This window comes from Neofelis nebulosa, chromosome 1 (assembly GCF_028018385.1).
Source record: "Neofelis nebulosa isolate mNeoNeb1 chromosome 1, mNeoNeb1.pri, whole genome shotgun sequence".
NCBI classification, from domain to species: Eukaryota; Metazoa; Chordata; class Mammalia; order Carnivora; family Felidae; genus Neofelis; species Neofelis nebulosa.
The window spans coordinates 137,711,633-137,739,166 of NC_080782.1; the positions used below are offsets into that span (position 1 = coordinate 137,711,633).

The 27,534-nt window shown below is 45.2% G+C and overlaps 1 protein-coding gene and 1 long non-coding RNA gene across 7 annotated transcripts in view; one reads left to right on the forward strand and one right to left on the reverse strand.

Moving 5' to 3' along the window:
- The window catches only part of ZNF608 (zinc finger protein 608), a 119,502-nt gene that overhangs the window by 30,509 nt on the left and 61,459 nt on the right, over nucleotides 1-27,534 (forward strand). For 5 of the 6 annotated variants that reach the window (XM_058737651.1, XM_058737684.1, XM_058737644.1 and 2 more), the window contains one exon: nucleotides 24,923-25,178. The exons of the other annotated variant lie outside the window; for it this stretch is intronic. In XM_058737651.1, coding sequence (XP_058593634.1) covers nucleotides 24,923-25,178 — 256 coding nt within the window. The remainder of the gene's footprint in view (nucleotides 1-24,922; nucleotides 25,179-27,534) is intronic. 6 annotated transcript variants of the gene reach the window in all.
- LOC131516546 (uncharacterized) lies at nucleotides 13,735-14,686 on the reverse strand. The gene is made up of 2 exons (XR_009264144.1): nucleotides 14,577-14,686; nucleotides 13,735-13,924 (listed from the first exon to the last, which is right to left on the reverse strand). It is a non-coding gene; the product is annotated as an uncharacterized LOC131516546 (long non-coding RNA).

Sequence of the window (27,534 nt, forward strand, 5' to 3'; positions counted from 1 at the left end):
TGAGCAGACTTGGGAAACCCCAAGGGATGGAATTCACATGTAGGGACTTTCTGGTAGGAGGAGAGGGCAGGAGAGCTTTCCTGGTTTCTTAATTACATCGTACATTTGGGGCCAGTTATCTTTTCTGCCCCCAAAGCTGGTTTCGGAGAGAACCTCTTCTGTAGATGTTTCTTAGTGCATTTGAAGCCGGCAGCAAGGTGTAAGTGATGATGTTGAAGCAGGGTCTGACATGGCTCCCCCCATACCCCCTGCCTTGATTTCACAATGGATATTTTAGGGAAGTTTTGTAACTAATGTAAGGAGTGTTTTTCAAACAGGAACCTGATAGGCATGGGAGATCCCAAGCATCGATACTGCTATTAAGTTACGGAGCTAAGGACTGGAGAGTATATAAGTGTCCTATATTTCTATTTTCCACGTTAATATATTTTACATATACATATACATTTTTAAAAGCTGTAGTTTCTTAGTCTGTGTGTTTCTAGTATGTCTGATGAATTTGATTTTAGGAATGGGAATAGCGGAAATGACATACGTACCTGCAAAGATTCTGTGAGGGCAGCCCTACAAGGTCAAGGTCAAAGCTACTGGAATTCTAGGGACAGTGGACAGAAAGATAAACTCACCAGCGTACCTCTCAATCAGCCCCTCTCAATTCACCCCAGGACGGGGGGTCCTCATGGTGCAGGCACTATAAAGGTTCCTCTGAAGCTTTGACGTGGAAATGCACAGTTAGGTATTCTTTCCAGTGGAAACCATGACACATCTTAGAAAAAGCGAGAAGATTTGCCTCTTTGTTGAGAATCTCTTCTGTTGACATTTCTTTGTGATCTTTGATGATGGGAACCGTGTGTTTAAGAGGTGAGGCTGAAGCTGCTCTGATGCAGCTATGGTTTTGCAGCCCAATTACAGGGTAGAGGGCTATGTCAAGTACAAGCTTGAGATGGGAGAAAAAGAACAGATTCAGTGCCTGATGGTGACTTGAGGGGAACCAAAGCATGTTCTCCCAGAGATTGGATGTTTGCACTTTTTTTTTCTGGATGTGCTTCCTGGTCTCGCTCTTGGCTGACTGCACGTGCTGTTAAATCCACCCAGATAATAACACATAGAATGTGTTCCAGGCAGACCGTGCCCAGATTGGATCGGGAGTTGGGCGCGGGCCAGATCCTGCAGGGCTTTGTAGGTCATGGTGGAGAGTTTGGATTTTAGTTTGAATACGTTGAGAAACCTTTATAGAATTTTGAGCAAGGGAGTGACATGATTTGGTTTGTTTCTGAAAAATGGCTTTTGACTGCTGTGTGGAGAATGGACTATACAGAGGCAAAAAGAGGAACAGGGTTACAAGGCTTTTTCAAGTGGCCCCGGCCAGACAGGTTGGGATGGACTTGGCCATGGAGGTGGGGAGAAGCGCTCACGTTGTCTTTGGCAGTGAGGGTTGAGTGGATGAGAATTCCGAACTAACATGTAGGGGCGTCTGGGTGGCTCAGCTGGTGAAGCGACTGACTTCAGCTCAGGTCATGATCCTTGCACTCCGTGAGTTCCAAGCCCCGCACTGGGCTGTCTGCTGTCCTCCTGGAGCCCGCTTTGGATCCTCTGTCCCCCATCTCTTTGCCCCTCCTTCCTCGTGCTCTGTCTCTCTCTCTCTCTCTCTCTTCAAAAATAAGTAAACATTTAAAAAAGAATAACATCTAGAATTTTGGGGGTGGGTGGAATCAAGATTTGGGACACACTGTGGATGTCCCTTATGGCTGCCAAGTGATGATGCTCAGTGGGGTGACCAGTGCTTGGAGGCACAGATTGGGGGAAGTGGGTGGCGTTTAGGTGGGCTTTTACAGTTGGGGGGCTGGAAAAGGTCCCCTAGTGAGTGTCACTGGGAACGATGAGGCCAGGGAGGAGCCGTGGAGCATCAGTTAGAGAAGCTGGGACCGTGTCCATTGAGGGGGAAGAGAACCCATCTGGTCTGGTGTTTTGGAAAGCCAGTGAAGGCACTCTAACAAGGATGTAAGGATGTGTCAAAAGCTGCCAGGCGGTCAGGTTAAGATGAGACTCAGAAGTCAGAGCTGCCTTTGAAAAGAGGGCTGTTGTTGGTGACCTTAGTACAAGCGGTCCCGGGTGAGGGTGGGGGTGGGGACGGAGGGGATCCAAGTCCGGTTGGAGGGCTTGGGTTTTGTGTGGAAGGTGAAGAAAACAGAATGTGGTCAGTGTATCGCACACTTTTTTATGAAAAGGACAGCATGGAGTCGGGGAATATTCTGTGTGTCCTTTTTTAAAGCAGGGCACTCGGTTAAATAGCTTTTTTGTCTCTTTAATAGCTTGTTTGCTGATGGGAATGATACAGGGGAGGTAGAGGAGAGGAGCTAATCCACCAGAGAGAGAGGGGATGAGGTGCCCTGTAACCGAGGTAGGGACGGTGGTGGAAAAGAACTGGTGCAGGGGGTACATCCGTGGCTTCTGGAGCCTGAGACAGGTCCTCCAGCGCAACAGGAGGAAAGTCAGAAAACATGTATAGATGCAGGGGGTTTGGTAGGTTTTGTGATGCAAAAATTAGGAAGTTGTTTTTTTTTTTTTTTAATGTTTGTCCGGGATATTTTTGCCGTGTTAAGGAATTCTTTTATTTTTTCTTTTAGAGACAGAGCACAAGCCAGAGGGTGGGAGGGGGGTGGTGGCGGGGGGGTGGGGGGTGGGTTGGGGGGGCCTAGGTGGGGAAGGGCAGAGAGAGGGAAAGAATCCCAATCAGGATCCGCGCCCTCAGCGCAGAGCCTCTTGCGGGGTTCAAACTCCTGAACTGTGAGATCATGACCTGAGCTGAAATCAAGAGGGGGACGCTTAAGCCACTGAGGCACCCAGCCGCCCCGGGAATTCTTTTGCATACAAACTGTGGACAACAGTGACAACAGTTTTCGTTCCCTGCCTCCTCCCAGAGGTCGCGATCTTGGACTGTGTTGTGTTCTGACGGTAGAAATACTAGAAATCGGGGAGGTGTCAGTGCGATCTCTGTTTATTCCTTCCTTCATTCCTTCACTGGGCGAACAGTGTTTGAACGCTGACCGTATGCCAAGCCCAAGCTGGGTCCTGGAGATACAGGAGTGAACAAAGTTTCTGCTTTCAGGAAGCTTCTTTTCTAGTTCATTCTGGACAAGTGAGTGTGTGTTGGTAGGTGTTAGGTGCTTCAAGGGGGAATTGAGAAGGGAGGAGGTGCTGGAGAGGGATGGGGGGAAAGGAGAGTTTATACTTTTTGTGTTTGAGGAGGGACCTGATACCCAGTGAGGGGAGCCATTGGTGGCCCTGAGAAGTTGCTGGGCGAAGGGATCAGCCTGTTCACAAGCCCTGAAGGAGGGAGTGTGTTTGGTTGATCTAGGAGATTCCAGGGTGGCTGGAGCGGAGTGAGGGAAAGCTGAGGTGCTAGGAGAGGAAATTCAAGAGGGAGCCTGGAGTCAGGCTCCAGGGAGCGGTGGGGAACCAAGTAAGAGTCAGAGATGGGAAGAGGTGGGGCTTTGTGAGGGGGAGGGAGGGCCGGGCTGTGACTCTAAAGAAGGATCTCAGGGTTTGGGAACCTACTCTCAGCTTAATTTCTGCCTGCATTCCTCGGGCAAGATCCTGAAGTGTTTTTGTTTGGTTGTGTGTTTTCTCAGAGAGTGGACAACGTAGTAGCTTCCTCAGAGGCTCCCTTCCTCACTCAAAAGAGACCAGTCCTTTCCTCAGAGCGAATGTTTTCCAGGTGTCTCTAGTTGTGTGCAGACCCACAGAGCCTCTCTCGTGTGTCATTTGTTAATATAATCGATCATTATTAAACTTGGAAAAGAGACCGTTGTAAGATTTTTTAATTTTTTATTTATTTTTATTTTGTTAATTTTTTTTTTTTTTTAACGTTTATTTATTTTTGAGACAGAGAGAGACAGAGCATGAACGGGGGAGGGTCAGAGGAAGAGGGAGACACAGAATCCGAAACAGGCTCCAGGCTCTGAGCTGTCAGCACAGAGCCCGACGCGGGGCTCGAATTCACAAACCGCGAGATCATGACCTGAGCCGAAGTCGGCTGTTTAACCGACTGAGCCACCCAGGCGCCCCATAAGATTTTTTAAAATGAGTATTTGTGAGAGTGAGCGAGAGAACAGGGAGGGTCAGAGAGAGAGAGAGAGGGAGAGAGAGAAAGAGAGAGGGAGACAGAGGATCCAAGGCCGGCTCTGTGCTGACTGCAGAGAGCCCCATGTGGGGCTTGAACTCTCGAACTGTGAGATCACGACTTAAGCTGAAGTCAGACGCTTCACCGACTGAGCCACCCAGGTGCCCCCAAACAATAAAATCTTAAAATGACGGGGTAATAGTATAAATAGAAATTCTATTCTTTGATGTTGTGTTTTTTTTTTTTTTTTTTTTTTTTTTTTTTTTTTTTTTTTTTGCGCCCCAGTGGATACCTCTTGCATACCTGCTGGGTATTTAATATGCCTCCAATTTGGGAGACTGCTCTAGAGCCTCGAGAAACTAGTTGCATTTATTAAAATTCCATTTAATTGACTTAAAGAAATTAAGTAGTACATGAATCTATAAAAGTTTAAACTGCACTAAAATATTATATAATGGAAAGTAGGTTTTACTTCCCCCTTAGACCTGCTCCCCGGAGCCCAGAGCCAACTACTTTGAACAGTTTTGTATGTCTTTCCTGAAATAGTCTCCATATGTTCAAGCGTATATATTTGTATTTCTTGTCTCCTTATGCAGATTGGAGCGTAAGTAAAGAAACAGCTCTGCACCTTGCTCTTTTCACATAACTGGGTATCTTGGATAGCCTGTGTTTTCTTTCTGCCTTTGATGCCCTAATTTATTTAGCCAGTTCTCCCCTAATAGCCCATAGGTGTTTACAATCTTTTTCAGCTATGGAATGCTGTAGTGGACATCTTTGTACACATATGTCTCAGAATTTGTCTCCCAACTTGATGGCATGATTTACATTCCCACCGACAGTGGGACATGAAATGCCTGTATTTCTACCAAGGTAACTCATACTGTGAATTATAATAATTTGGCTTTAATATGTGCTAATCCAACTAGTAACTTGTTAATTTCCCCTCTTCATGTTAACAAACCATTATCTCTTTATTTTCCTATGTATTGACAATTCATAACCTCTGACTCATTTTCTAGTGAGTTGTTGGCCATTTCTTATTGACTTAAAGTATTTCAAGGTGTATTAATTAAATACGCTTTTTTTTTTTTACATTTTGCAAATTTTCTCGTGTGCTGGCAAAGTAGTTTTTCCATCTCTTCATTTGCGTTTTGATTCTGTTTATGCAAGTTTTTTCTTTTCCTCTGTGTGTCTTCAATTGTGTAGTCAGGTTTATTATTCATTTCCTCTGTGGCTTCTGGGCCCTGTATAGGTGTAAGAAGACCTTTTTTTCTCTTGAGATGATGAAAAAATTTTTTTCTTTTACTGCTTTGGTGGTCATTAGCTCTCCTTATAGTTTTCAACTGGAAGGTGAGTATGATATTTACCTTATTGGCTTTTGGGGTCATGCTTTTATAATAAATGGTATTAATGAATCCTCTATAATAAATAGTAAAACATAATGTTTGATCAAATATCCAGAATCCTTAAACCCTTCATTTAAACCGTCATTTCTTCATCAAAGCTGTGCATCCGAATCACCTAAAGAGTGCTTAATTTTTTTCCTTTCCCCAGACCACCCGGTTCTAGGCCACCTACTTCTGTTCTGATTCTCTGGCTCTACAGGGGTGCTCCTTTGTGTGCATTTAGAAAAAGCTTCAGATAGCTTATTTGAAGATGTCTTTTTTTTTCCTCTCTCAAAAGCAAATGTGAGGAATGGTTATTAGAATCTCCTGTTTTTCTTTTCTCTTTTCTTTCTCCTTTTCTTTTCTTTTTTCTTTTCTTTTTTCTTTTCTTTTCTTTTCTTTTCTTTTCTTTTCTTTTCTTTTCTTTTCTTTTCTTTTCTTTTCTTTTCTTTTCTTTTCTTTTCTTTTCTTTTCTTTTCTTTTCTTTTCAGGTTCTTTATAGAAAAATTCCCAGGGGTGGCCTGGGTGGCTCAGTTGGCAAAGCTCTGTCTTGATTTGAGCTCAGGTCATGATCTCGCGATTCCTATGTTCGAGCTCCTAGTCTGGCTCCGTTGGCGGTGCAGGGCCTGCTTGGGATTCTCTCTCTCCTCTCTGCCCCTCCCTTGTTCTCTCTCTTCTCTTTCTCTCTTCCAAAAATAAATAAACCTAAAAATAAAGTATTAAAAATCCACACACTGTTGCTTGAAATACAACTTCGGTAAGTGTCTTTACAATTAGTGTAGTTGGTCCAATGGGAGGCAGGGCAGAAAGGATTAAGGATTTGCAGCAGCGGCCCTAGGAATATTCACAGCCGGGTCCGTACCCTCCCCAGTGTTTCCTGTAGGCCTAGAGCGGAGACTTCTTGCACAGCCAACTGCTTAAGCAGTAAAGATGAACCACGGTTTTGCTTAGGTAGCCATTTTCGTTTAGTAGCGTGTAGGTAATTTCCAGGCAGGCTGGAGGAAATGTTTTGGGAGCGTGTAAAGCCTGCAGTTGTGTTACTGCCGTGGGTCTGATCTATGGGGGTCATCTCTTCTGGTCAGCTGAGCTTCAGAAAACTGCCAGTTTGCTGTCCTGTCCTCTGAGTCAGCAGAGCACAGCCAATTAATCCTGCTGGTGGTGGCCACATGTGGTCTGCAGGTAGCGGGTTCTCTGGAGCGGAGCCCTTTGCTCTGATTTCTGCCTGGCTCATTCATGATCCAGGTGGATCAGGAAATCTGGGATGGGAATGGGGAGACCGGGTTCCATTGGACGCTTTGGCTTTGACTTCTTTTATGATCCTAGGTAAATGTCACTCTATCCCTGGGCCTCAGTGTTTTCTTGGATTACGTTTTCTGAGTGCCCTTCAAGTTCAGCCACTCCCCCTCTTGCCCTGGAGACGGAATCTTTAATTCGAGCCTCTCCCTGTAATTGGTGTTTTCTGTTCGTGTGCCGTGCGTTTCTCCTGCCAGCCTGAGACCTTGGAGGGGATGGATGCCTTCTCGTGCACTTGGATCTTCTCAGCACCCAGCACTGTGCCTGACTGCGAGGCATGCTCAGTAAATGTTTGCTCGACTGGGTCTGCTTTTTGTAGGGTTGCAGAAGCAGGAGGGCCTCAAGGCTGGCTCCACCGGGTCCTCATCTTTTTTCTTCCATGTAGAGATCACAGGCAAAAAAGCATTGCTGGGAATTATCCGGATCTTTTTATATCTCACATTCATGTGGTATTTTTAATTCTTTAAAGCACCGTCATCTGAAAAGTCGGCTTCATTGCACCTGTTTTGCTGGGTCTGGTAGAGCTTGTCTGTTGAATTCTAAAGAATAAAGATAAAGATGCTTTACCCAGAAGGGTTATGCTGTGTCAGAATAACAGATTGCACTGGCATCCTGGTTGCTGGCTGATTTTTGTCTGACGATTTTTTGTCACTCACAAAACCCTCAGGGTTAAAATGGAGGGCTACTCTTAAGAGAAAAAAAAAGAAGGTCATTATTCAAGTAAGAGAGAAGTGCCAATTACAGCTTAAAGCGTAGGTGTGACCATGGGAAAATTGTTTAAACCCAGTTAACAATCTCATTTGCAAAGGAAAAAAACAAAAAAAAAATTTGGCCCCTTTATCTTTGGTGAAATTTGTATAAGAAATTGGAGCACGGCCCATTTGGACAGCTTTGGTATATAATCATTGATTACAGTGTCGGTCATTAATAGTCATAACTGTTGTTAAATGGAACAGTGGTTTGATATTTTTAGCCTTGAAGTTGGCTATTTAAACTCAACATGTTATTAACAAATATTTTTCAAAAAAACACACTTGCCAATATACATTTTAATAGGTTGAAACTCTACGTGTTTATTCTGAGAGCCATTTTCACCCGAACAAGTTCTGATATATTGCTGTGTTACGTAGCCAAGGCACGCCCATGGTTCCCGTGCCGACCGAGTCATGTGCTTTTCTGACATGAAGAGCTTTTGCTAGAAAAGTTGTGAAAAATACTCTAATCGGATGTATTATTAGAAGATGTTGTCGATGTTGCCCATCAGTGAAAACTTTGCATCTTTTGGGGTGAGTTTCTAGTATAGATTCCACAAGGTCTAGGAATAATTTCCTTTTGAGTTCCCCATCCCCCAACTAAGTAAGTTTCCCAGATAAGTTATTTACTCAAAAGGCTCTATCCTTTCTAATGTCAAAATTGCAATCAGTAATCACTCATCTTTATACAACCACTAGCATTTAGCTTCTGAAGCCATAGCCTGTTTGTTTGTTTTAAGTTTATTTTTAGAGGGGGGGAGGAGGGAGAGAGAGAGAGAGAGAGAGAGGGCACGTGCACGCCCAAGTGAGGGGAGGGGCAGAGAGCGAGAGAGAGAATCCAAGCAGGCTCCACTCCGTCAGTGCAGAGCCCAGTGCGGGGCTCGAACTCAAGAACTGTGCAGTCATGACCTGAGCCAAAATCCGGAGTTGGATGTTTAACCGACTGAGCCACCCAGTCACCTCGCCTGTTGGTTTCATGACGGGCTTCAAGGTTGTTGGCGAGCATGTTCTCGCTCTGGCTTAAAAGGTGAAGAAACGGAGGCTGATGACTAGTATGCAGTGGCATGAGAAAGAAGCCCTGCTCTTGCCCTTGACTTTACAAACACTAGCTTATTGCTTCTTAAGTCTGTTTTGAACCGTTAACACTTTTATTGAGCATCTATGAGCTCTCTCTCCTGGGGAGAGGAAGAATAGAAAGCGCACCAGTGTATAAATATGCAAACCTTTGCTGCTGTAATTACGTGGGGTCTCAGACTCCATGAGGCGTTTGAACCCTAGGTAAAGAGTTTGTGATTTAACAGTTGCTTGTCAGCAAGCCCTTGAATTAAGTGACTTAGTTAGGGGCCAAACAGCTTGACTACTGAGAAGCAACAGAAACCTCATGCTTCTTTTTCCTCCCCTCGTGCGTCTCCCACTATGCCATGCTGATTTTGAAATGATGAACAGCAATTGAAATATTAGGAAAACACCGTGTAAATGCGGAGTGTTCTACGAATGAAAATAGCAAACCAGTTTCTTGGTGGCAGAGGAAACTCAGGCCATGCATTTTGTAGTGGGGCTTACGTTCATTTATTAGGGAGCCTGCTGGAACCCCACTGAAGTGTTAGTTGCCAGCTGTTTGGTTTAATCTGATCATTTACAAAAATACAGCAATCCTCACTGGTGCGTATGTCGAATACTGATACCACGGAAGTAAACGCTAGGCCTGTGGCATGGTTTTTTTTGCAGATGCTTTCGGTGTATGGGCTGGGAGAGCTGGTTTTATTCTTAACTGCAGAGATATCAGTGAGATTTATATCTGCGGTCCAGAGATAGTCGGAAAGAAGGAATTTCAATCCCCGAAGTCAGAGACCACACATTTTGATTCTTGTCCTACTCTGGGAAGAATCATGTGTCTTTGAGGGAACTCGTTCCGGTCCAGGTTGGTACTCGTAGTGTCTTTCAGTCAATTAAATTTTGGCGGATGGTGGAAGTCTATGAAATACGTGAGGTTTTCCAACATTTTTTCGGTTTTGAGGGCAGAGGAAGAGCTACTGGGTGTTTGTGCCGCGCGTATTGATTTAAAAATAATTGAGGAATAACCCCACTCGTTTGGTTTCCAGCATTAAAAAAGGGCTGCGAAGACGGCTTGCCTGTCTTTCTTCACCGAATAGCAGTTTTGCAGACCCTTGCAAGTTCCCATATGTTCGTGAAAAACATTTTCCAAGAAATTGGCAGCGTCGTACTTTGTAACGGATGCCAGCTTCTTCCTTGGGCCAATTCGACAGAGAGGCGAAGGGAAAAAAAAATGCCTTGTTTTAGTGGCTGAATTACTCTGACAAGCTTTCACATCGCCCCTCCTCTTATTAATATTCTTTTTGATGTGAGCTTGTAAAACAGAGGATTGGCTGTTAATCTCCAAGATCTCAAGGGCTTTTGGCAGTGGGGCCCATAATTGATGTGTTCACATGGCTGTTGTCTGACTACTAATGATTAGGCTGCAGTGTTCTTTACCAGCTACATCAGTGTTGCTTATAAATCACACTTGATAAACTGCAGTTTCATTTCTTCAAAGAGTCCGTACATGTCTACATACTTTGATAGAACTGCCAGAGGCATTTCATGATTCTGTGACAGCTTAGATTAGGTTTATTTTTCATTTCTGTTTGACAAAATATTAGACTTTCTGACGCATGTGCAAGAGAATTTTTTTTTTGTTCCTCTAACAAGGCACTTGGAGAATGAGAGGCAGAGAAGGATGACCTGCTCTCCCTGGGACGATGGACAGGGTGGGGTGGCAGGTTGTAGTTTTGCCTTTTCTGCTCTCCCTAAGGTGCACCTAGTGGGGCCGTGCTGTTTGCCGCCGTGTCTCTCTGGAAGAAAAAGAGAAGGGCCACGGCGGGGAGGAGGTTCTCAGAATAGTGGGCTTATATTCAGATTGGGGCCGGCCACCCAGAATCGTGAGGTTGTCCTCATGGTTCAGTCGTAGTACGTACTGAACCCAGGCGTCAAGGTACGACGCTGCTTTATTTATTTTTTTTTTAAAGATTTTTTTTTTTTAATTTTTTTTTTTTTTTTTTTAACGTTTATTTATTTTTGAGACAGAGAGAGACAGAGCACGAACGGGGGAGGGTCAGAGAGAGAGGGAGACACAGAATCCGAAACAGGCTCCAGGCTCTGAGCTGGCAGCACAGAGCCTGATGCGGGGCTTGAACTCACAGACCGTGAGATCATGACCTGAGCCGAAGTCGGACGCTTAACCGACTGAGCCACCCAGGCGCCCCGACGCTGCTGTATAGAAGGGCAAGAGAAAGCAAGAAGTTGTTACAAGAAGAGGTACCCTACACAGGAATCGTATCTGTTGTCCTCCTTCACTGCCCATGTGGGGATACGTTGCTTGCCCCAGACACACCCAGAGCCCCCCATCTGCCCAGACGTCTGGACAGTGCAGAAATGCAACCAGGTTGCACTTTGCACACATGTGCTGGGCTTTGACTGGGAGCTTCTGCTACCGTAAACTCCGGTGTCCTTGAGCGAAAATAATTTCCAAGATCAGTTTGCTCTTCTCCTTCTGTACTTTTGCATATCCTTGGGCTGTGTTATTCCAGAGCCCCTCAAAGTCTTTTTGCTAACAGTAGTCAATTCATCTTCACTTATTTTTTTGAGATCAAATATTCGATTTCAAAGGAGTAGCTATATCATAATTATTTGATTTTAAGAAATAGAATTACTGGGTTTAAAAACATATTGCATTTAAGAGATACTCGTTTTTTAAGGTGTGACAGACGTTAAATATTTTATCAGAATGTATAACTTGAATTCAGAATGAAGTTAAATGGCAAAGTGTTTTTGTTAATAACCTGTTTACAGTTTAAGGAGTTACTAGAGCTCTAGGATATAAGAATGCAGGAAAATGTACTTAACACCAAAGCTACCTGAAACAAATTTCCCTTAGCCCAGCCAAACAGAACAAAATACACGGAAGTTTGATAAGCTCTCCGAGTGCTTCAGAGTTGTTATTAAAGATACTTAAAATTGCTAGTTGGAGGCTGGACGGGTGTGCCTTTATATAATATTTGGGATTTTTACGTACATGAAATGTTTTCTTCATTTTTCTTTCTAACTTGTGCCCTCACTTCTGGGTTCCACGTTTAATCCTTAACTGCTTGGGAGTGGCTTTGACATGAGTACTTACCCCTACCCCCCTGTATTTTAGCGCTGTCATTAAAATAAACACTATCGTCAAGGAATAATGTTTATTGATTCAATAATGTTTATTGAAGCATAAAGATACTTAACTAAACTTCTTATTTTAAAATGACTTGTAGTTGAAGAAGATTACCCCTACCCTTTTTTACTGAAGAAAACAGTTGTTTATAAGTTTATAAGTTGTTTTGATTGTGCGTTTTTAATACACTGTGGAAAAATACTCATGACTAACTTAGAGAAGAAAGTCTTTTCCTGATGTGAATGGATTCTGCATTTAGTTTTGATATATATAGCAGCTGTATTGGAATTCCTGATGTAGCTGCAAAGTATGAAAAAAATCTGTCGAAAGAGTATGGTTTTGAGGCTGTAAAATACATGTGCGTATGTAAAGGCTGGATGGTAATAGTAAAGATAAAAATAATTGGAATATTTTAACGTTTTTTCTGCCATCTTTAAATGATGTTTTCTTTAAACAAGTAGCGTGTGTATATATATCTCTGAGTTTTATGAAGCGTAGTACTATTATGGCAAAAAATAAATATGCATTCTTTAATTTTAAAACAGATACCAGTTCTCCTTGGCTGATTTAAATCATGATTCAAATGAACTTGATTTAAATTTAGCTTGGTCTCATGCTAACACTGTCTGCAGGTGTTTGTGGACTAACTGGAAATTACTGTAACATTAAGGGAGAGCATAACAGAAATACAGTTTAACATAAATAAATTTAATATAAATTTTAATATAAATACATTGTTCACAGGGTGCTATAGTTGGACATAGTATATGGAGTATGTATACTGTTTTCTGCTTTTTCTTTTTTTTGGCTACATTATACAAAATGTCTTATTCATTGGTTAAGAAATCTTGGACAGGTTATAGCATCCACTTTAAAAGTTGTAGTGTTCCATTTATTTTGGATCTGCTATCTTACGGGTTTATATGAGCGAGATTTAGAGCAGGTGTTATTTGATAGGTATGAGTTTGAGTGATTGGTCTTAAAATTATTCTCAATGATTTGTTGTAGTCATCTGAAACCTGTTCCGAAATAAGACACATGTAAAATTAAATATTCTGGAAATACAGATGCTAAGATAGTGTGACCCTGTCTCCTACTCCCCATTAGCCCTCATCCCTTTTCGACTCTAAAGAGGAAATAACTATGTTTGGGCCCTGTTTGGGCTCCTGGCCTTCGCTTGCCAACACTTGTACCAGACTGTGGACTGATGTCCCAAGCTAGGCAATATGCCCTTTATACTGTTCCTCTCCAAGGGATCGTTGCACCAAGACTGAAAAGGGAAGGTGTTTGCATTGGAGACCATGGGATTTATAGTTGGGGGTAGGAACATAAGGACAAGGTACAACCAGGTACAAGGGAAGGAAGAGAAAGCAAAGGAGAGTTTATCTCTGCCAATGGCTGGGCAGTGATTCTCAAGAGGAGGTGCCTGGGACGCTTCAGAGCATCACTCTGGGAGTGGCACGATTAGGTGAGGACAGTTTGAAAAAGCATGTTCAGGATATGCATTGGTTTTGCAATAAAGCCCTCCTGAAGGGAAGGTCTCTTTATATTCTTGGCTGCAGGAATAAGGAAAGATGGAAGGCAGTGGTATTTGGTGGTCGAGTCTGGGTTCTCAAAGACCGAGAATCATTAAATGGGGGGCACCTGTGACGCTCAGTTGGCTAAGTGTCCCACTCGATTTCGGCTCAGGTCTGGTGGTGGGATCGAGCCCTCTGTCGGGTTGTGCGCTGAGCAGAGCCTGCCCGAGATTCTCTTTCCCTCTCTCTCTCTCTGCCCCTCCCCCGTTCACACTTTCTCTCAAAATAAACTTAAAACAAAAAAAGAATCCAATGGAAAAGAGGTGGCAGCAGCCATGTTGTGTCATCATAACTTCAAACTGCCAGTTATTTTACCAGCAAAAATGGGATTATTCGGGAATAGCAGGACAATTGCAACCTTGGACCAGCAAGCCACAGGGAAAGTCATAGGCAACTCTGGAGAACAAAGGAGGTGACAGCCCCTTTATAGAAGATAGGAGGACCGCCCACAGGGCTGTTAGAAACAAAGAGTCCATTGGAGGAAACTGGAAGCTGGAAGTATGGTGGCTTCTCATTGGTCGGGTCGTCATTGTCTCTCATTGGCTGGGCTGTTGCTGGGGTGTCGAGGAAAGCCTTTCTTCCTCCTGCTGGGGTGGGGGCAGTAAAGTAGTATTCACCTGCAAGGTCCTGCCTTCCTTTGGGTCTGCAATTGCTGACAAGTAATAGGGCACGAGAGCTCCACCTGCCGAATTTCTCGACTTCTTTTAAGAAACGAGATTTCCTTTTATTAATTTTCACAATTTCTTCAGCTGCATTGAGACAAAGTTCCAAGGGGGCATTGGAGCCATCCCATGTGGCCGTTAGTGGCTGTTGGGTTGAAATTAAGGACTCTGTTGAGAGTCACTAGCCTTTAAAAAGCTAGCAGTCTTGCTTTTCTGGGAGGAGTGGGGGCAGGACGTGGGCCAGCTCCTCAGGGGTGGGCACGGCCGTCTCTTGACCGGTGCACAGTGTTGGACACCCGACCTCTCTGACCGCTCTGATCTTAGCCCCTTGCCCGCATCTAGTGGGGGCATGGCCTGTCCTCAACACCAAGCCCACTATCTCTTCCCTGGACTCCTGTTACACCGTCCTAACTGCCCTCCTTCCTCCAGCTTCCCTTGTCCTCCGTTCTCCCCACACCACCTTTTGTGCTTTTTACCAGAGGAACAACCCGATCCTCCCATGCCCCTTCTTGAAATCCTTAGTGCTCTCTTCCAGCTTGGCCATAACCCCCCAGTTCTTAGCGATATCCAGGCTCACCATGAGGCCTGCTTGTCCAACGTTGATTCTGCTTTGTCTTTCTTACCTCCAGGGCTTCGAGGCCCTTAATCAACTGTGATGTCTAGAATGGACCAGCTCTGCCCTCGTCTCCTGTCTCCTCCCCAGGCTGCACTTTGCACTTCCTTAAGACCCATCTTTCACCCCCCGCCCCATGGTGACGCCACCTCTACCCGCGTGCTGCCGGTCTCCCCTGTGGCCTTGGGGCCCCCGGAGGGCTCCTGCAGCAGTGCTAGGCACATAGTGGTACCTGGTAAAAATTTGCTGGATAAAGGAATGACTTTGTCAGAAGGAGGTAGGTTTAAACGGCAGCCTTTTTTATACAGGGGGAGGACATGGGGTCAATATACGGTCCTCCTGTCACATCCCACCTTCGGCTTGTTGGTTTCAGGACCTTTGCACAAGGACTTGAAATAACAGTCTTAAAAATAGGCCCTCCCCCCTCTGCGTTGGCATTTGCTTACTTTGATCCTGAAGTAGAAAGGTTTAGCATCTTTTTATTAAAAGGTTAGTTTTTTTAAATAAATTGTGAACGTAGTACAGGTTTGTGTTAAAATTCATGCAGAAGGCTGTAAAATAAAAAGTGACCCCCCCCCCCCCCCCCCGCCATTTCACATTTTTATACTGGTCACATTTTTAGAAGGATGCCTAAGAAACTGTTAGGAGAAAGCCTCTCCCTAGAGAGTGACCTGTTGGCTTCTAGAATCTTTGTTCTCAGGAGGGAAAACAGAATTCTGGTCCTGTGAGCAGCTCTTTCTGTGTGGGGCTTTGTGAGAAGAAACTTTTGAAAGCAGTAGTTAGGGTAGGTACTTAGTAGAGGTCAGAGCAGCCCCCCCCGGGATAGTGATGGCCTCTGGTTTGCTTCCTGACCCTGAGAGGTCGAACTTATCTCTTAAGACTTCAGATGAGAAAACATACCCTTGCCTTTCTTTAGAGCTGTAATAAGAGTGAATGTGTCACTGAAGTGTCCTTGAGAGTAAGTGTGTAGGTGATCGTAGGAGCTATGGTGATTCTCCCCCTCTCTCTCTCCCTCTCCCCAAGCCCTGCATCTCCGTGACAAACCATGGAAAGCCCTACCGAGTCATTTATTCTGGTTCACTGTGAAATTAAGATTTCAGAGCTTTCATGAATTCACTGAAATTGATCAGTTTTTTGGATCAGCATTTGGGAAGTATAGAGGAAAGAGAGGTGAGATGGTCACACACTGCCTCTTAGGCATGCAATGGGTTTAAGTGGGCAGAGTTTAGATTTTGCAGGGGGGAGGGTGAATGACACCAGGTGGTATCCTGGGCAGGAAGTCTAGGTTGTCCCCTTCTGTGGGTGACCTGCCATGCTTGGGAGAAGCAGATTTTTGACCCAGGCCAAGGTGCCATCTTGGTTCCCATACAGCGTGACTCAGGAGCTTCCTTACTATTGAATTTGTTGTGATGAGCATGTATTGCATTTGCAACTCAAATGCCTCAAATTTCAATTGAAGACACTCTTTTTAGCAGTTGCAAGTGAGATTCCATAATATAAGGTGAAGAAAAGAACCACTCTTGGTTGAGAATAAGAATAAAGTGATTTTTCCAAATAGGCCCTTCTTTCCTTTTATTCCTCTCTTCCTTTTTCCCTTAAAGTCATGTCTGTGTCCAGTAGGATGAGAGGCCTGTGACTTTTCCGTCATTTCGACCTACTTTCAAGAAGTCAGGGTCATACAAAGATGGACAGTGTAAAGATAGCCATTGTCTGCTAAGATACTCAGGTATTTTGAACTTGATTTGTTTAGTACGATAGTTGCACCCATGTTAATCAAGGTCCAGAGTTAGACATGCAGAGTTTTATCACTGAGCTGCTTTTTCCACTCCTAGGGGATTGGGAACCAGGTTGAATTGATGGAAATGGGATTTGTGTGGAAATGTTCAGGAATGCAGCTTTCTGCAAAGGCCAGGAACTCGTGAAAAGAATTAGTGAAAGAAGACAGACTTTTAAGTACCTGTATGATGGTCTCCTTTCTTTGCGGCTTATTTTTGTGTTTTAAGTAACTACTTTGGAAATGAGCAGGATGAGAGAAAATCAGAGAACCCTTAGGGACAACATAGAAAAACAAACGCTGGTCCCTTAGTGTTCCTGTTTGAGCACAGCCAGTTCTCTGAGCAGCTGAAGATGTCAGTGGCACTTTTAAAACAGAAGAGGCAGGGGCACCTGGGTGGCTTAGTCGGTTAAGCGTCCGACTTCGGCTCAGGTCATGATCTCGCGGTCCGTGAGTTCGAGCCCCGCGTCGGGCTCTGCTGACAGCTCAGAGCCTGGAGCCTGTTTCGGATTCTGTGTCTCCCTCTCTCTGACCCTCCCCTGTTCATGCTCTGTCTCTGTCTCAAAAACAAATAAACGTTAAAAAAAAAAAAAAAACAGAAGAGGCATCTGTGGCTCAGCAGTAGGACCCGTTTTGTTTGCAGAGGTCACAAATGAAGCTTAAGGGTATGACAGCTGATGTGGGCTGGTGGGGTCGGCCCACCTCCAAGACCGAGCCCTTGTGCCCCCTGCACCTGCCCTTGAAGCCCCTGCTCTGGAGCCTACCCGGTTGAGAACCTTCTGCAGGAGAATTCCATTTGGCTTCAAAACAAAAACAAAAACTCGACCCTGAATCCAGGAGTTGAATTCTACTCTGTACCTTCTGTTGGGCTTTGAAAACTGTCCCGTCTGGAGAATGAAGTTAAACCTGGTCACTGTTGTTCAAAGTCCTGTCGCTGGCCTTTATGTGTCTGTGCTTTGTGACCTGCACACAGGGACACTTCTGAGGTGACTCACCAGTCCAGTGACCTCCTCCTGGTGCTGCTTGCCATCACCCAAGCAGCCCCGTAGAGAGACCCTGGATTGGCGTTCTGTGATTTTGGCATGATTGGAAATGGAAGCAGCTGTCCTGGGGCCAGGGCCCTGGTCCAACCCTACCAGGCCCGTAAAAGCCCTTTAGCAGCTTAATCTGTGGCTTTTTGTTTAGGGTGGCCTCTGGTCTTCACGAAATGAGAAAGTGGAAATGATGGTGTCATTCCCAGCCTTCGTATGTAGTTGGAGCTTTTAGAATTGGTTGATTTAAAATAACAAAACTAACCCTGAGCTTTGGTTTCCGTGAGGCCTTTGAGGGAGTTTTCCAGAAGGGACTGCAGTATTTGCTTATGAGATGCCCCCAGAGGCACGCTCTGAACGATGCAAAAAAAAAAAAAAAAAAAAAAGTGATTCAGGTGTGTGAGTTCTAACCTACAGGGAAGGGTCAGAAATTACCCTAGGAGGAAGGTTTCCTTCCATCTTCTCATGTTGTATTTGATATTTAGGAGAGTTTGCTTTTCCTCTTAGACCACTGTGGGTTCAAGTTCTGGCTGGGCCACCAACCCTGAGTGACGTTTTAAAGTTTCTTTTCCCATGGGGCTCCTGGGTGGCTCAGTCGGTTAAGCGGCCGACTTCGGCTCAGGTCATGATCTCGCGGTTTGTGAATTCGAGCCCCGCGTCGGGCTCTGTGCTGACAGCTCGGAGCCTGGAGCCTGCTTCGGATTCTGTGTCTCCCTCTCTCTCTGTTCCTCCCCTGCTCGCACTCTGTCTCTCTCTCAAAAAGAAATAAAGATTAAAAAAAACAAATTTTTTTTAAAGTTTCTTTCCCCAAATTTCCTTTTCCCCGTATGTAAATACTTGGCCTTTCATAATCTTGCGAAGATTTAGCGTGAGCACATGGAGTATAATCCCTCCTCTGTAAGAGAGGTGAAAGGGTGTCTCCCTCTGTTGCTAGTATTTTTACAGGAAAGCCCATGGATTTTAAAATTTTGGCCTTGAACCAGTTGTCCATCCTCAGTGTTCACCTCTATAAAATGGGGATGTCGGGACGTAAAGGAGATAGGAAATGTCTGAAGTGTGGTGCACAGTAGACCGTGAACTGGGAACTCACCCGTGTTGTTTGAGAACCAAGCTGTGGAGCGGAGGTTGCTTTGATCGTGGATCCGAAAGGAAAAGTCTCCACCCCGTTTAGGAAAGACACCGTTAGGAGTGACCGGCATACGTTTGTTCAGGTTTCTGTATCGGGGGTGGAAATTCATCCTTGACAGTTCATTTCGGAGAAGAGATCCTTTTTTTTTTAAGCTTCCCTTCTTCGCTAATGAAGCAGCAGCCATGTCCGGCACCAAGGGTGGTTAAAATGCAGAGTGAGAGACGGTGGCAGTGGTCACCCTCAAAGAGCTGTGATTTCCCCTGCATGAAGTGCAGTGTCCGTCTAATGCATTTTAAATTAAAGAGGTGACTGTGGGCAATCTCGTAAAACAGCCAAATGCCACGATAGGGAGAAAACGTGAGCATTAAGTAATTGTGCCCCAGCACGCCCACAGAATGTAAAAATATTGACCGAGCAAAATAAAACCCCGTTTCCGCCCTGGTTGTTGTTGATCCGAGAATCCCAGGATTGAGGGGTTAAGAGCCAGATGAGCGTGGAGACTTTTGCAAGAGATGGAAGCAGCCAGAAGGGCAAGCTCCCCAGTCAGGGTTCAGACCTTCCGTTGGGGCTTGCTTGTCTCTGCCCCTGGCCCTGGACGCCCCTTCTCCCTCTGCCTGGCTACACCGCATCCCGCTGCAGATCACCCGTCTCTTTGCACCTCTTTGGCTGCAGGAGTGCCGGCCAGGGTGCCCCCCAGCACTCTTCCTCGTTGGCTGTCAGTTTCCGGTATTGGAACCCATCACTGGCTGACACAGTGCTGGAGTGAAGCAAAGCTGTTACTGTGAACACTCCTGCTTTGTAGCCTTCCTTGCTCATCAGCGCTCAAGAAGCCCTTGAAATGAGGTGAACTGAGAAAATATTGCCAGAATCTCTCTGCGGATTTTTTCCCCCCCAGCCCTCTGATTACACACGCTAAGTGCCGCTATCTGTGTAAATAACCTTTTCTTCCCCGCCTCTCTGCCTCCCCTACTCCCCCACTCCCTTGCTCTTCGGCTCTCTCGAGTGATAAATAGCCAGGCTACTGCTCAGCGTGCACCAACACCTGGGAATAATCATGCAAAAATAACAGTGAGAGACTGCCGCGCGTCTGTTCTTGACATTAACTTTCCTCAGTTTGACAGGCTGCCACCACCAGCTGTTAGACTTATGGGTCTCTTTCTCCTCCCCCCCCTCCCCCCCCCCCCCCCCCCAGGAGATGGCTGTTTTCCTGCTTCTATTTTTTGGGCTCTAATAGGTTACATCAGTGTCCCATCAAGAAGACAGAAAAGAGCTGTGACAAAGGAACCATTGCTAATGCTGGCCAGTTCTCTATTTTGGTCTTTTCTCCTGCGTGTTAGTATTATTAGACTAATAATTCCCCACTGACTTTTACCTGGAATATCTGATTAGTACTATTGTAGAGTACCTTCCCCCTGCAAAGGGTATTCATAATTGCCTCCGGTGAGTTGTCGTTGAATGTAGCAAATCCTACATTGATTTCTTTTTTAGTTCAGATCTCAATTATATTTGTAATAATGATGATAATATTGGCCGTGGCAACAGCTCTTATTTATTGAGCGCTGCTCCATACCCAGACCCGGACTAGGATTGTTTGGGCTCATGTAGTAGTCCCTTTAGGCACGGGTTATTTCCATTTTACAGATGAAGCCATTGAGTCCCAGAGAGATCAGGTGACTTTGCCTAAAGGTTATGTAACTGAAGGAGGTGGGATTCGAGCTCTGAAGACTGATCCCTGCACTGCCTTGCCTTTCACTACATGCTGTGTTTTGCGCTCAGGTCCTACGGACGGCCCCTTGATTGTGGTTCTGCAATTACAGGTGGAATTTTGCTGTACTTGCGTGAGTATTTGATGATGAGTGCCACAGTCCTGCTGATTAGGCAGTAAGCCCAGGACAGCACGGACCCGTTCGGGTTGTACCTGCTCTCGTCCTGCTAGCAGCCTGCGCGGGGTGCCTGGCAAGTAGCGGGTGTGTAGGCGTTATTTATTGGGGGGCTATGTGATCAAGTTGTGACGACTCAGAGATGATTTTTGGGGGAGCAGCAGCACATGAAAAAGAGGTGAGGCTAGAGATTAGTAGGAGATTTTGTGGAGGTCTAGGGCTCATCAGGATCTGCTGTAAAATTGGGGGGCGATTAGGCTGGGCCGACTGCTGCCAGATGCCAACGTATGAAAGGAGCAGTATTTCCCCCCAGGCTGAGCTTCTCAGGGTTAAGCCCTTTTTCTTATACTTTTAACACACTTTAACCGCACTTAACCATGCATTTGGAGGGGATTATAGATTTATGTTAAATATAGTAGGATATAAAAAGGAGCTTTGTAAGGTTGCATGCAGGGTTAGAGAACTGTAATATCAGACCAGGGACTTTTTTTTTTTTTTTTCTTTCTCTTTTTCCAAGCCAGCATTTACTGAGCTAAGCACTTTGCTGAGCCTTCACTTTATGTGAATCATCTCATTGAGTCTTCACTGTGACCCTGTGGGCGTATTTGTTATTCTTACTCCCATTTCTGAGATGCAGACGTTGAGCCTCTGAGTAGCCAGGTTATTTGCTCAGGGGTCCCCCACGGCGAGTAACAGGGAGGTAAGGATTTGAACCTATCGCAACCTGAGGTCCGCCACTGCCACGTCCAAGTGTATGCCCCTTGGAGGGGCTTCTCCTGGGGAACATTGCTTCTCTCTGTCTTCACGAGCCTCATTGGTTGAAGAAGGTACGGTTCCGTCTATGGATCAGTGACCTGGAAATCGGCGCAGTGGAGTTGATCTTTGGTAGGAGGTAAAAACACTACTGAGAATCCTTCCAGATCCTGCTTTACACATGGTGCATGTGGCTTTGTGTTAGATGCTGTAAGACTCACAAGAGAACTGAAACCTTTTGTAGGGGGGCATCTCTGACTGGGGGCATTCGCTGGCAGAAAGAATTAGTGACTCTCTACACTGTATTATTTAATTTTATTATTTTTAAAATATTTATTTTTGAGAGACGGTGAGAGAGAGAGAGCACAAGCGGGGAGGGGCAGAGAGAGAGAGAGGGAGACACGGAATCCGAAGCAGGCTCCAGGCTCTGAGCTGTCAGCACAGAGCCTGACGTGGGGTTTGAACCCAGGAACCCCGAGATCGTGACCTGAGCCAAAGTTGGATGCTTAACCGACTGAGCCACCCAGGCGCCCTTAGACACTGAATTATTTCCCTTCCGCCTCTCTCTTGGCTCCTCGTGTGTGTACTTGAACTCCTACTGCTTATAGGATGCTGTTTTATTTTCACTTGGGCTGCCCCCAGAGGTACTTTACTTATTGCCTTTGTGCAAATATAGGCCAAGTTTCTCTCTAGAATGAGGAGGCTGGCTACGTGGTCTTCTGGGGCAGACATTCTGTGATTGTCTCAGGGGAGGGCTGCAAATGCAAACTCAGCTGGTCACTGCAAGGCCTAAGCCCTGTCAGTTGATGCCGCAAGGAATCGCTGGCCGAGCCCCGTAGGTTATCTCGTTACTATTTTAAGAGATAGTAGACATTCATACTTGTCCCTAAGTTTTGGTGTTTGTGAAAATTTGTAATGTTTGAAAAAGTAGCATACCTCCCAGTGTAAAACACCTCTGGGAGTGGCTGTGATTCCTTACCCTCCTCTGTGGTTGGTGACCTCTGGGGAAGAGGGGCTTCTAATGGAAGCCATTAGACCACTGGGGTGTGGTCTTGTATTGGGGGACTGTTTATGATTAAGTTCATGTTTATAGTCAGACTGTCCGAACCTTAGCTTCTCACTGTAAGCCTTGGGGACGGGGTTCCAAGGTCTGCTCGATAAATGCTATCAACTAAGCTTTGTTCACTGCCCTTGGATTGTGTGAATGGGAATAAACACCGTTAAGTTGCTCGAAGGCCCAGGATACCATCGCCTCTCCCCTCAAGTCTTCTAGATTCTTTAGAAATTTGATCTTTGGAGTCACTTACGTATCCCAAGGAGTAGGTTCATGTGTGTGTGTATCTGTGTGCAGATATATTCGTAGTTGGAGTTATGTTGAAATAGGGATTTAGCCCAGGAATTCTATTGTAATAGGATTTGTTATCAGTAGGGGGCTGGAGGATGCATTTTCCAGTTGCGAGGAAAATGGTCCTTAGTGAGGTTAAGTGACTCTCCAAAGTCACATGCTAATTATCATCAGAGTTAGAGCCAAAATACTAGCATCCAACGTGCCCTGTCCTTAAAACTTTGTATTGCAGGCTTTGCCTCATTGTATCCTGATCTCCCAAAGGGAATTCATGCTCTCTTAGCTGCCTTACCTCCTTTTATTTCATCCTATTTTCTTGTTTCTCCGATTGAAACTGTATTTTCTGGGAATTAACGTAGGCTGTCAATCACGTGATATAAAGAGTATTTTGAGAGTATCGTTCTGTTTTGTCTTTTCAGTTTCTGTGCGTAGCAATCATTAAACCCATTTTACAACTAACTGTACAAATTAAGAATTTGTTGGCAAACATGCAAAAAAAAAAAAAAACAACAAAAAACCCAGTAGCCGGTTTGTAGTTTTCCTTGGCCTTTTTTTTTTCTTTTTAAATTCTGGAAAGTGGTTCTAAATGTTTTAGTTTAATACAGACTACAAGGTAGCAATGGATTTTTTGCATGCCCCCCACCCCCGCATTTCCTCCCTTGGAACTCCTTTCTTCATTTGTCAGCTCAGTGTTAAAATAGGAACTATCAGTGTGAACTTTGATCCACATTAAGCTGCATTTACGCGGAAGCATAAATCACTAGATCTGGGGTTTGGGACCGTTCAATGCTTTTCTTTCTTGGGCTCTGTGATCAAGAATGCAGAACAATAAAAATCATGGAGCAAAAGAAGTTTTATGGCAGCTTGGAGAGCAGGAAATTAAGTTTCTTTAGCATGCAGATGGGCGAAGGGCTGTTCTAGTGCATCTTGGATCATTCAGGCAAGTGAACGTCACTTGATCATTTTAGCGAAAGGCAAACTAGGAATAGTTCCTGCAGTCATATGAACAAGGAGCCCACACACATGACTGCTTCAGCTGTTCAACCAGGAGCACGCCTCCTCCCATAACTTGTCTTGAAATGCACTCTGTGTGTGTATGTGTGTGTGTGTTTTAAACAACAAAGACTATGTCATAGCACGTCTAATAGCCAAGCGTTGGTTTCTTACAAAGGTTAATTGGGCATATAGGAACTACAGACCAGGATGGCGTTTTACCAGAAATAGTTTCTGTGTGTCCTTTGCACACATAAGATTTGTTTGCTCAGCGGATAAAGCACGCAAGATGGCATCCCTTATAGGTAGGTGATATCTGTGTGTAACTTGAGGACCCAGGCAAGCGATCTGGAGTCGTGGTGTAGATGGGCTTTGCATTGGGCTCTTCTCCATCTGACCACCCGTCAGCAGGGCTAAAAACTGTTCTGTACCGGTCATAACTGTAATTGAAATGGGCCTGATGAGAGAGTGGGTTGGTTGGAGATGTGCCTACTTAGTACATGCATAGCCTTTGGTTTTCGTCACGGCCAGGCTCCTGAAGGTTGTATGGTTCAAGATCTCCTTTCCTGCTCTCTAGGATAGGGGTGCAAAGGACATGGCATTGCACCGTATGCTCTTATATTGACTGTCATGTCTATGTCCTGGGATTTTGAGGGTGGAATCCTGGGACTTGGTCAGACTCATCAGGGATCTTTCCAAGTCGAACCACTAAAGGACATGTGGCATTGGAGAAACTCCCAGTTCTGCTGACGTTGGGCACAGGCCTTTATTTCCCCATGTATGTGAATTCTGCTAAACTTTGCAGTAGAACACTTAATTAGGAGTCGATGCTTAATACATGCTAATAATATCCAGTTTATGTGTTTGAGTGTGTATAATCAAGTTTATGTATTTTACATATTCAGCAGAGTCAGTTAATGTATTTTCGTAGTGATTTAATTCATTACGGTTTATAAAGTACTTTGGAGACAATTTTAGCCCATCTCCCACGCTGAAGTGCCCAGTGATGCCTCTGTGGCGTTTATTGGAGCTTCTCCTTTGGAAAATACCGTAGTTTTGAACGTAAGATTTCATTACAAGGGGGCAAGAGTCCTAATTTTGCAGAGCGGAGTTCACGCACATCGACTGAGGCTGACGGTTCTCCATCGGTGAATTTAGGACGTTGGGAGTCCTGCCTGTCTATTCCGGAAGCAGGATCCCCAGGGTTGGCCCTGTCGGGCGTGAAAAACCTCAAACGCTCATTTCTCTTCTCCTTTACGTGGTGGCCCCACGAAAACACCTGAAGCCTGTTCTGCTTGCAAATGGAATTTGGAATGGTGATGTGTTCTAGAAGTGATATAAACAGATTGCATTATAAGGAGCTCGGAGAATGCAGCACCCTGCAGTAAGCCTGTCTGTCTTTCAGGTTGACCCCCTGTTTACAGTGCCAGCACCACCACCGCCGATTTCCAGCAGCCTCACGCCTCAGATTCTGCCCTCCTACTTTTCCCCATCTTCATCCAATATTGCAGCACCGGTTGAACAGCTTTTGGTTCGGACTCGTTCCGTGGGTGTCAATACATGTGAAGTTGGAGTAGTGACAGAGCCAGAGTGTCTTGGGCCCTGTGAACCTGGGACCAGTGTGAATTTGGAAGGGATCGTGTGGCATGAAACAGAAGAAGGTAAATACACTTTACTTTTATCTATTTTCCCCCTGATGTATTTCGTTATGTCCGCCGGTAAGGGGACTTGGTTTGGTGGTAATCGGAGAGGAGAGAAAAGTGGTTTTGATACTGTCTGTGGATTTTTGTTGACATCAGAACCGTGTTTCTCTTTCCTGTTCACGGCGGCTTTGGCGTTCAGGATGGATGAGGTGGCCCTAAAAGTGGCCTGCGTTTCGAGTGCCAGTACGGAAAGACAGGGAAGCAGGGGTGAGGGTTACCCTTTCCCCTGAGGGGGGATCATGGGCATGGGGAAGACGGACTGATCTCAAGTTCACTTTCTTCTCGGTGTGCCAGCCGATCTCTCGGTCTTGATGTGGTTGTTCTTGGGTTGTTGAGGTTTAAATTGACCTGCTGATTGGGGTTCTTGCGTTTAGCCAACGGCCATGGCCATGACAGGGCTGTGGCTGCTTGGTGCTCGGGGCTAACGAACCCAAGGTCAGAGGCTTCAGCCCGAGTTGAACCAGTCATTTCTCTTCTTTGACGGGGGACATAGCACCTTCCCTGCCCCTAAGCTCAGCAGGCCATCTGGCAAGTAAAACCCAACAGTCACAAGAGAAATGGATTAGGATTAGTCTGTCATTGCTGTTAGAAACATAACTGTGGCGTATACCATACCTACCGTGGACCCAGACTCTGGTTGGCCACATCTCCTAGCACACGATCATCAGGTACAGTGTGTTTCAGATGGCCAGTGTCATTGATAGTGGAGGCCAACAGGTCATTAAAAGCTAAATACCAAGGAGAGAGCTGCGTTGAGGAAGGTATGTGCCCCAGGTGAACAAAGGAAAGTGAAGAACACAGGGGAAACCTTTTCTTTGCCTCAAAGCTAGATTGGTCAAGGAGACGGGAGATGGTAGGTGTCAGTATCACGGACAGATGGGACAGGACTAAGGGCAAAGACGAGGGTAACCAGAAAGGTCTGAGACCCAGAGTCACGGTTCAGGGCCCTCTGTATCAAGGGGGAAAAAATTGAGGGCTCAAACTCCCGGGGGAGAAAGGAAACCTATATGCCAAGGAGACTGCCTGGATGGGAAGGGGGAATAATTGGAGATCATTGCTGGGAAGGAAGTAGTTGAGAGAAAAGAATTGAGAATAGGACCGCACGAGGGAGCGAAAGCAGAGAACGACAACGAAGAATGAATATCCAGTGACAGGTGTGAGTGTAATTGTCAGAAGGCGGAAAAGAGCGCGCACCGTTTCAAGGAAGAAAAGCAAAAATTGTAGAAAAATCTTCGAGGCCTTGAAAGATGTATTTTGCAATCGGGTACAAAATTTCATAGACAGCATCAGTCAGGAAAAATAATTATTTAAGAAGGAACCAGAGAAGGTGAATGAAAGCAGCAGATACGAAGGGCTCTCTCTCTTTCTTTCAACCGAAAGTGCTAGTTAAAATTTACTTTTAGCTTTAGAAACGCTTGGTGTTTTGGGGCCCCATCCTCTTTCTACTTTTAACGGGGAAGCCTTGGCCCCCTGCAACCAGATTAGGAGGAGCTGGAATGAAAATTTTCCTCTCTTGCTTACCTGTTGAAACACCCTCTCTGGGCAAGGGCTTCTGTGTGGGGAGCAACTCTTCTCCTCTTGCCTCTCTTTGCATTGCACACCCTCTGTCTTCTCGGGGTTTCCCTAGAAAAGTGGTGGCTAAGGGCGTCCGACTGACTGGTATCTTGGTGAGAAAAGTACAGAGAAGGAATCGACACAGGAATCTAATGTTGTACTTAGTTATGAGTCCGGGTACCGGGGATTCAGGAACAGAAAAAGATTTGGGAAGGCTAAGGGTTAATTTCCATAAACTTGAAAGAAAGATTTTTCTTGGACTTGAATCACTCGCTCATTTGGGTGAGGTGCCACCTCCCATTTATTTCTCAGCTACGACTTAGCGCCCGTTGGTTTATTGCTTGTCATTATTTTATTTATTCCTGTGTGCGACAGGACCGACTTCCTGCAGTGTGACCTCACTGGGCGGTGCATGTTGTAAAATTAGCCACAAGCTTTCTGGTATGCCTGTAAGTCTCGGGTTATTTTTCCCGTGGCTTGGAAGTCTGCTTGGTTTTGACTTGCACCTTAGTTTCTAATAAGAGATGAGGTTACTGAGAAAAAAGCCAATTGTATTCAAAACCTGTAGTAACTCTGGGCAAACGGTCAAAGAGCTTTGTGGTGTTTCATTATTACGATTATTATTTTTTATTAGTTTTATTGGGTGGTGATGCAGGTACAGCCTCCCCAGTTGTGCTCTGTTCTCTGAGAAATCCGTCTCCTGAGTCTGTGCACCTGCTTCTGTGTGCTGTGACCCATCCGTCCCCAAGGTTGTCTTCCG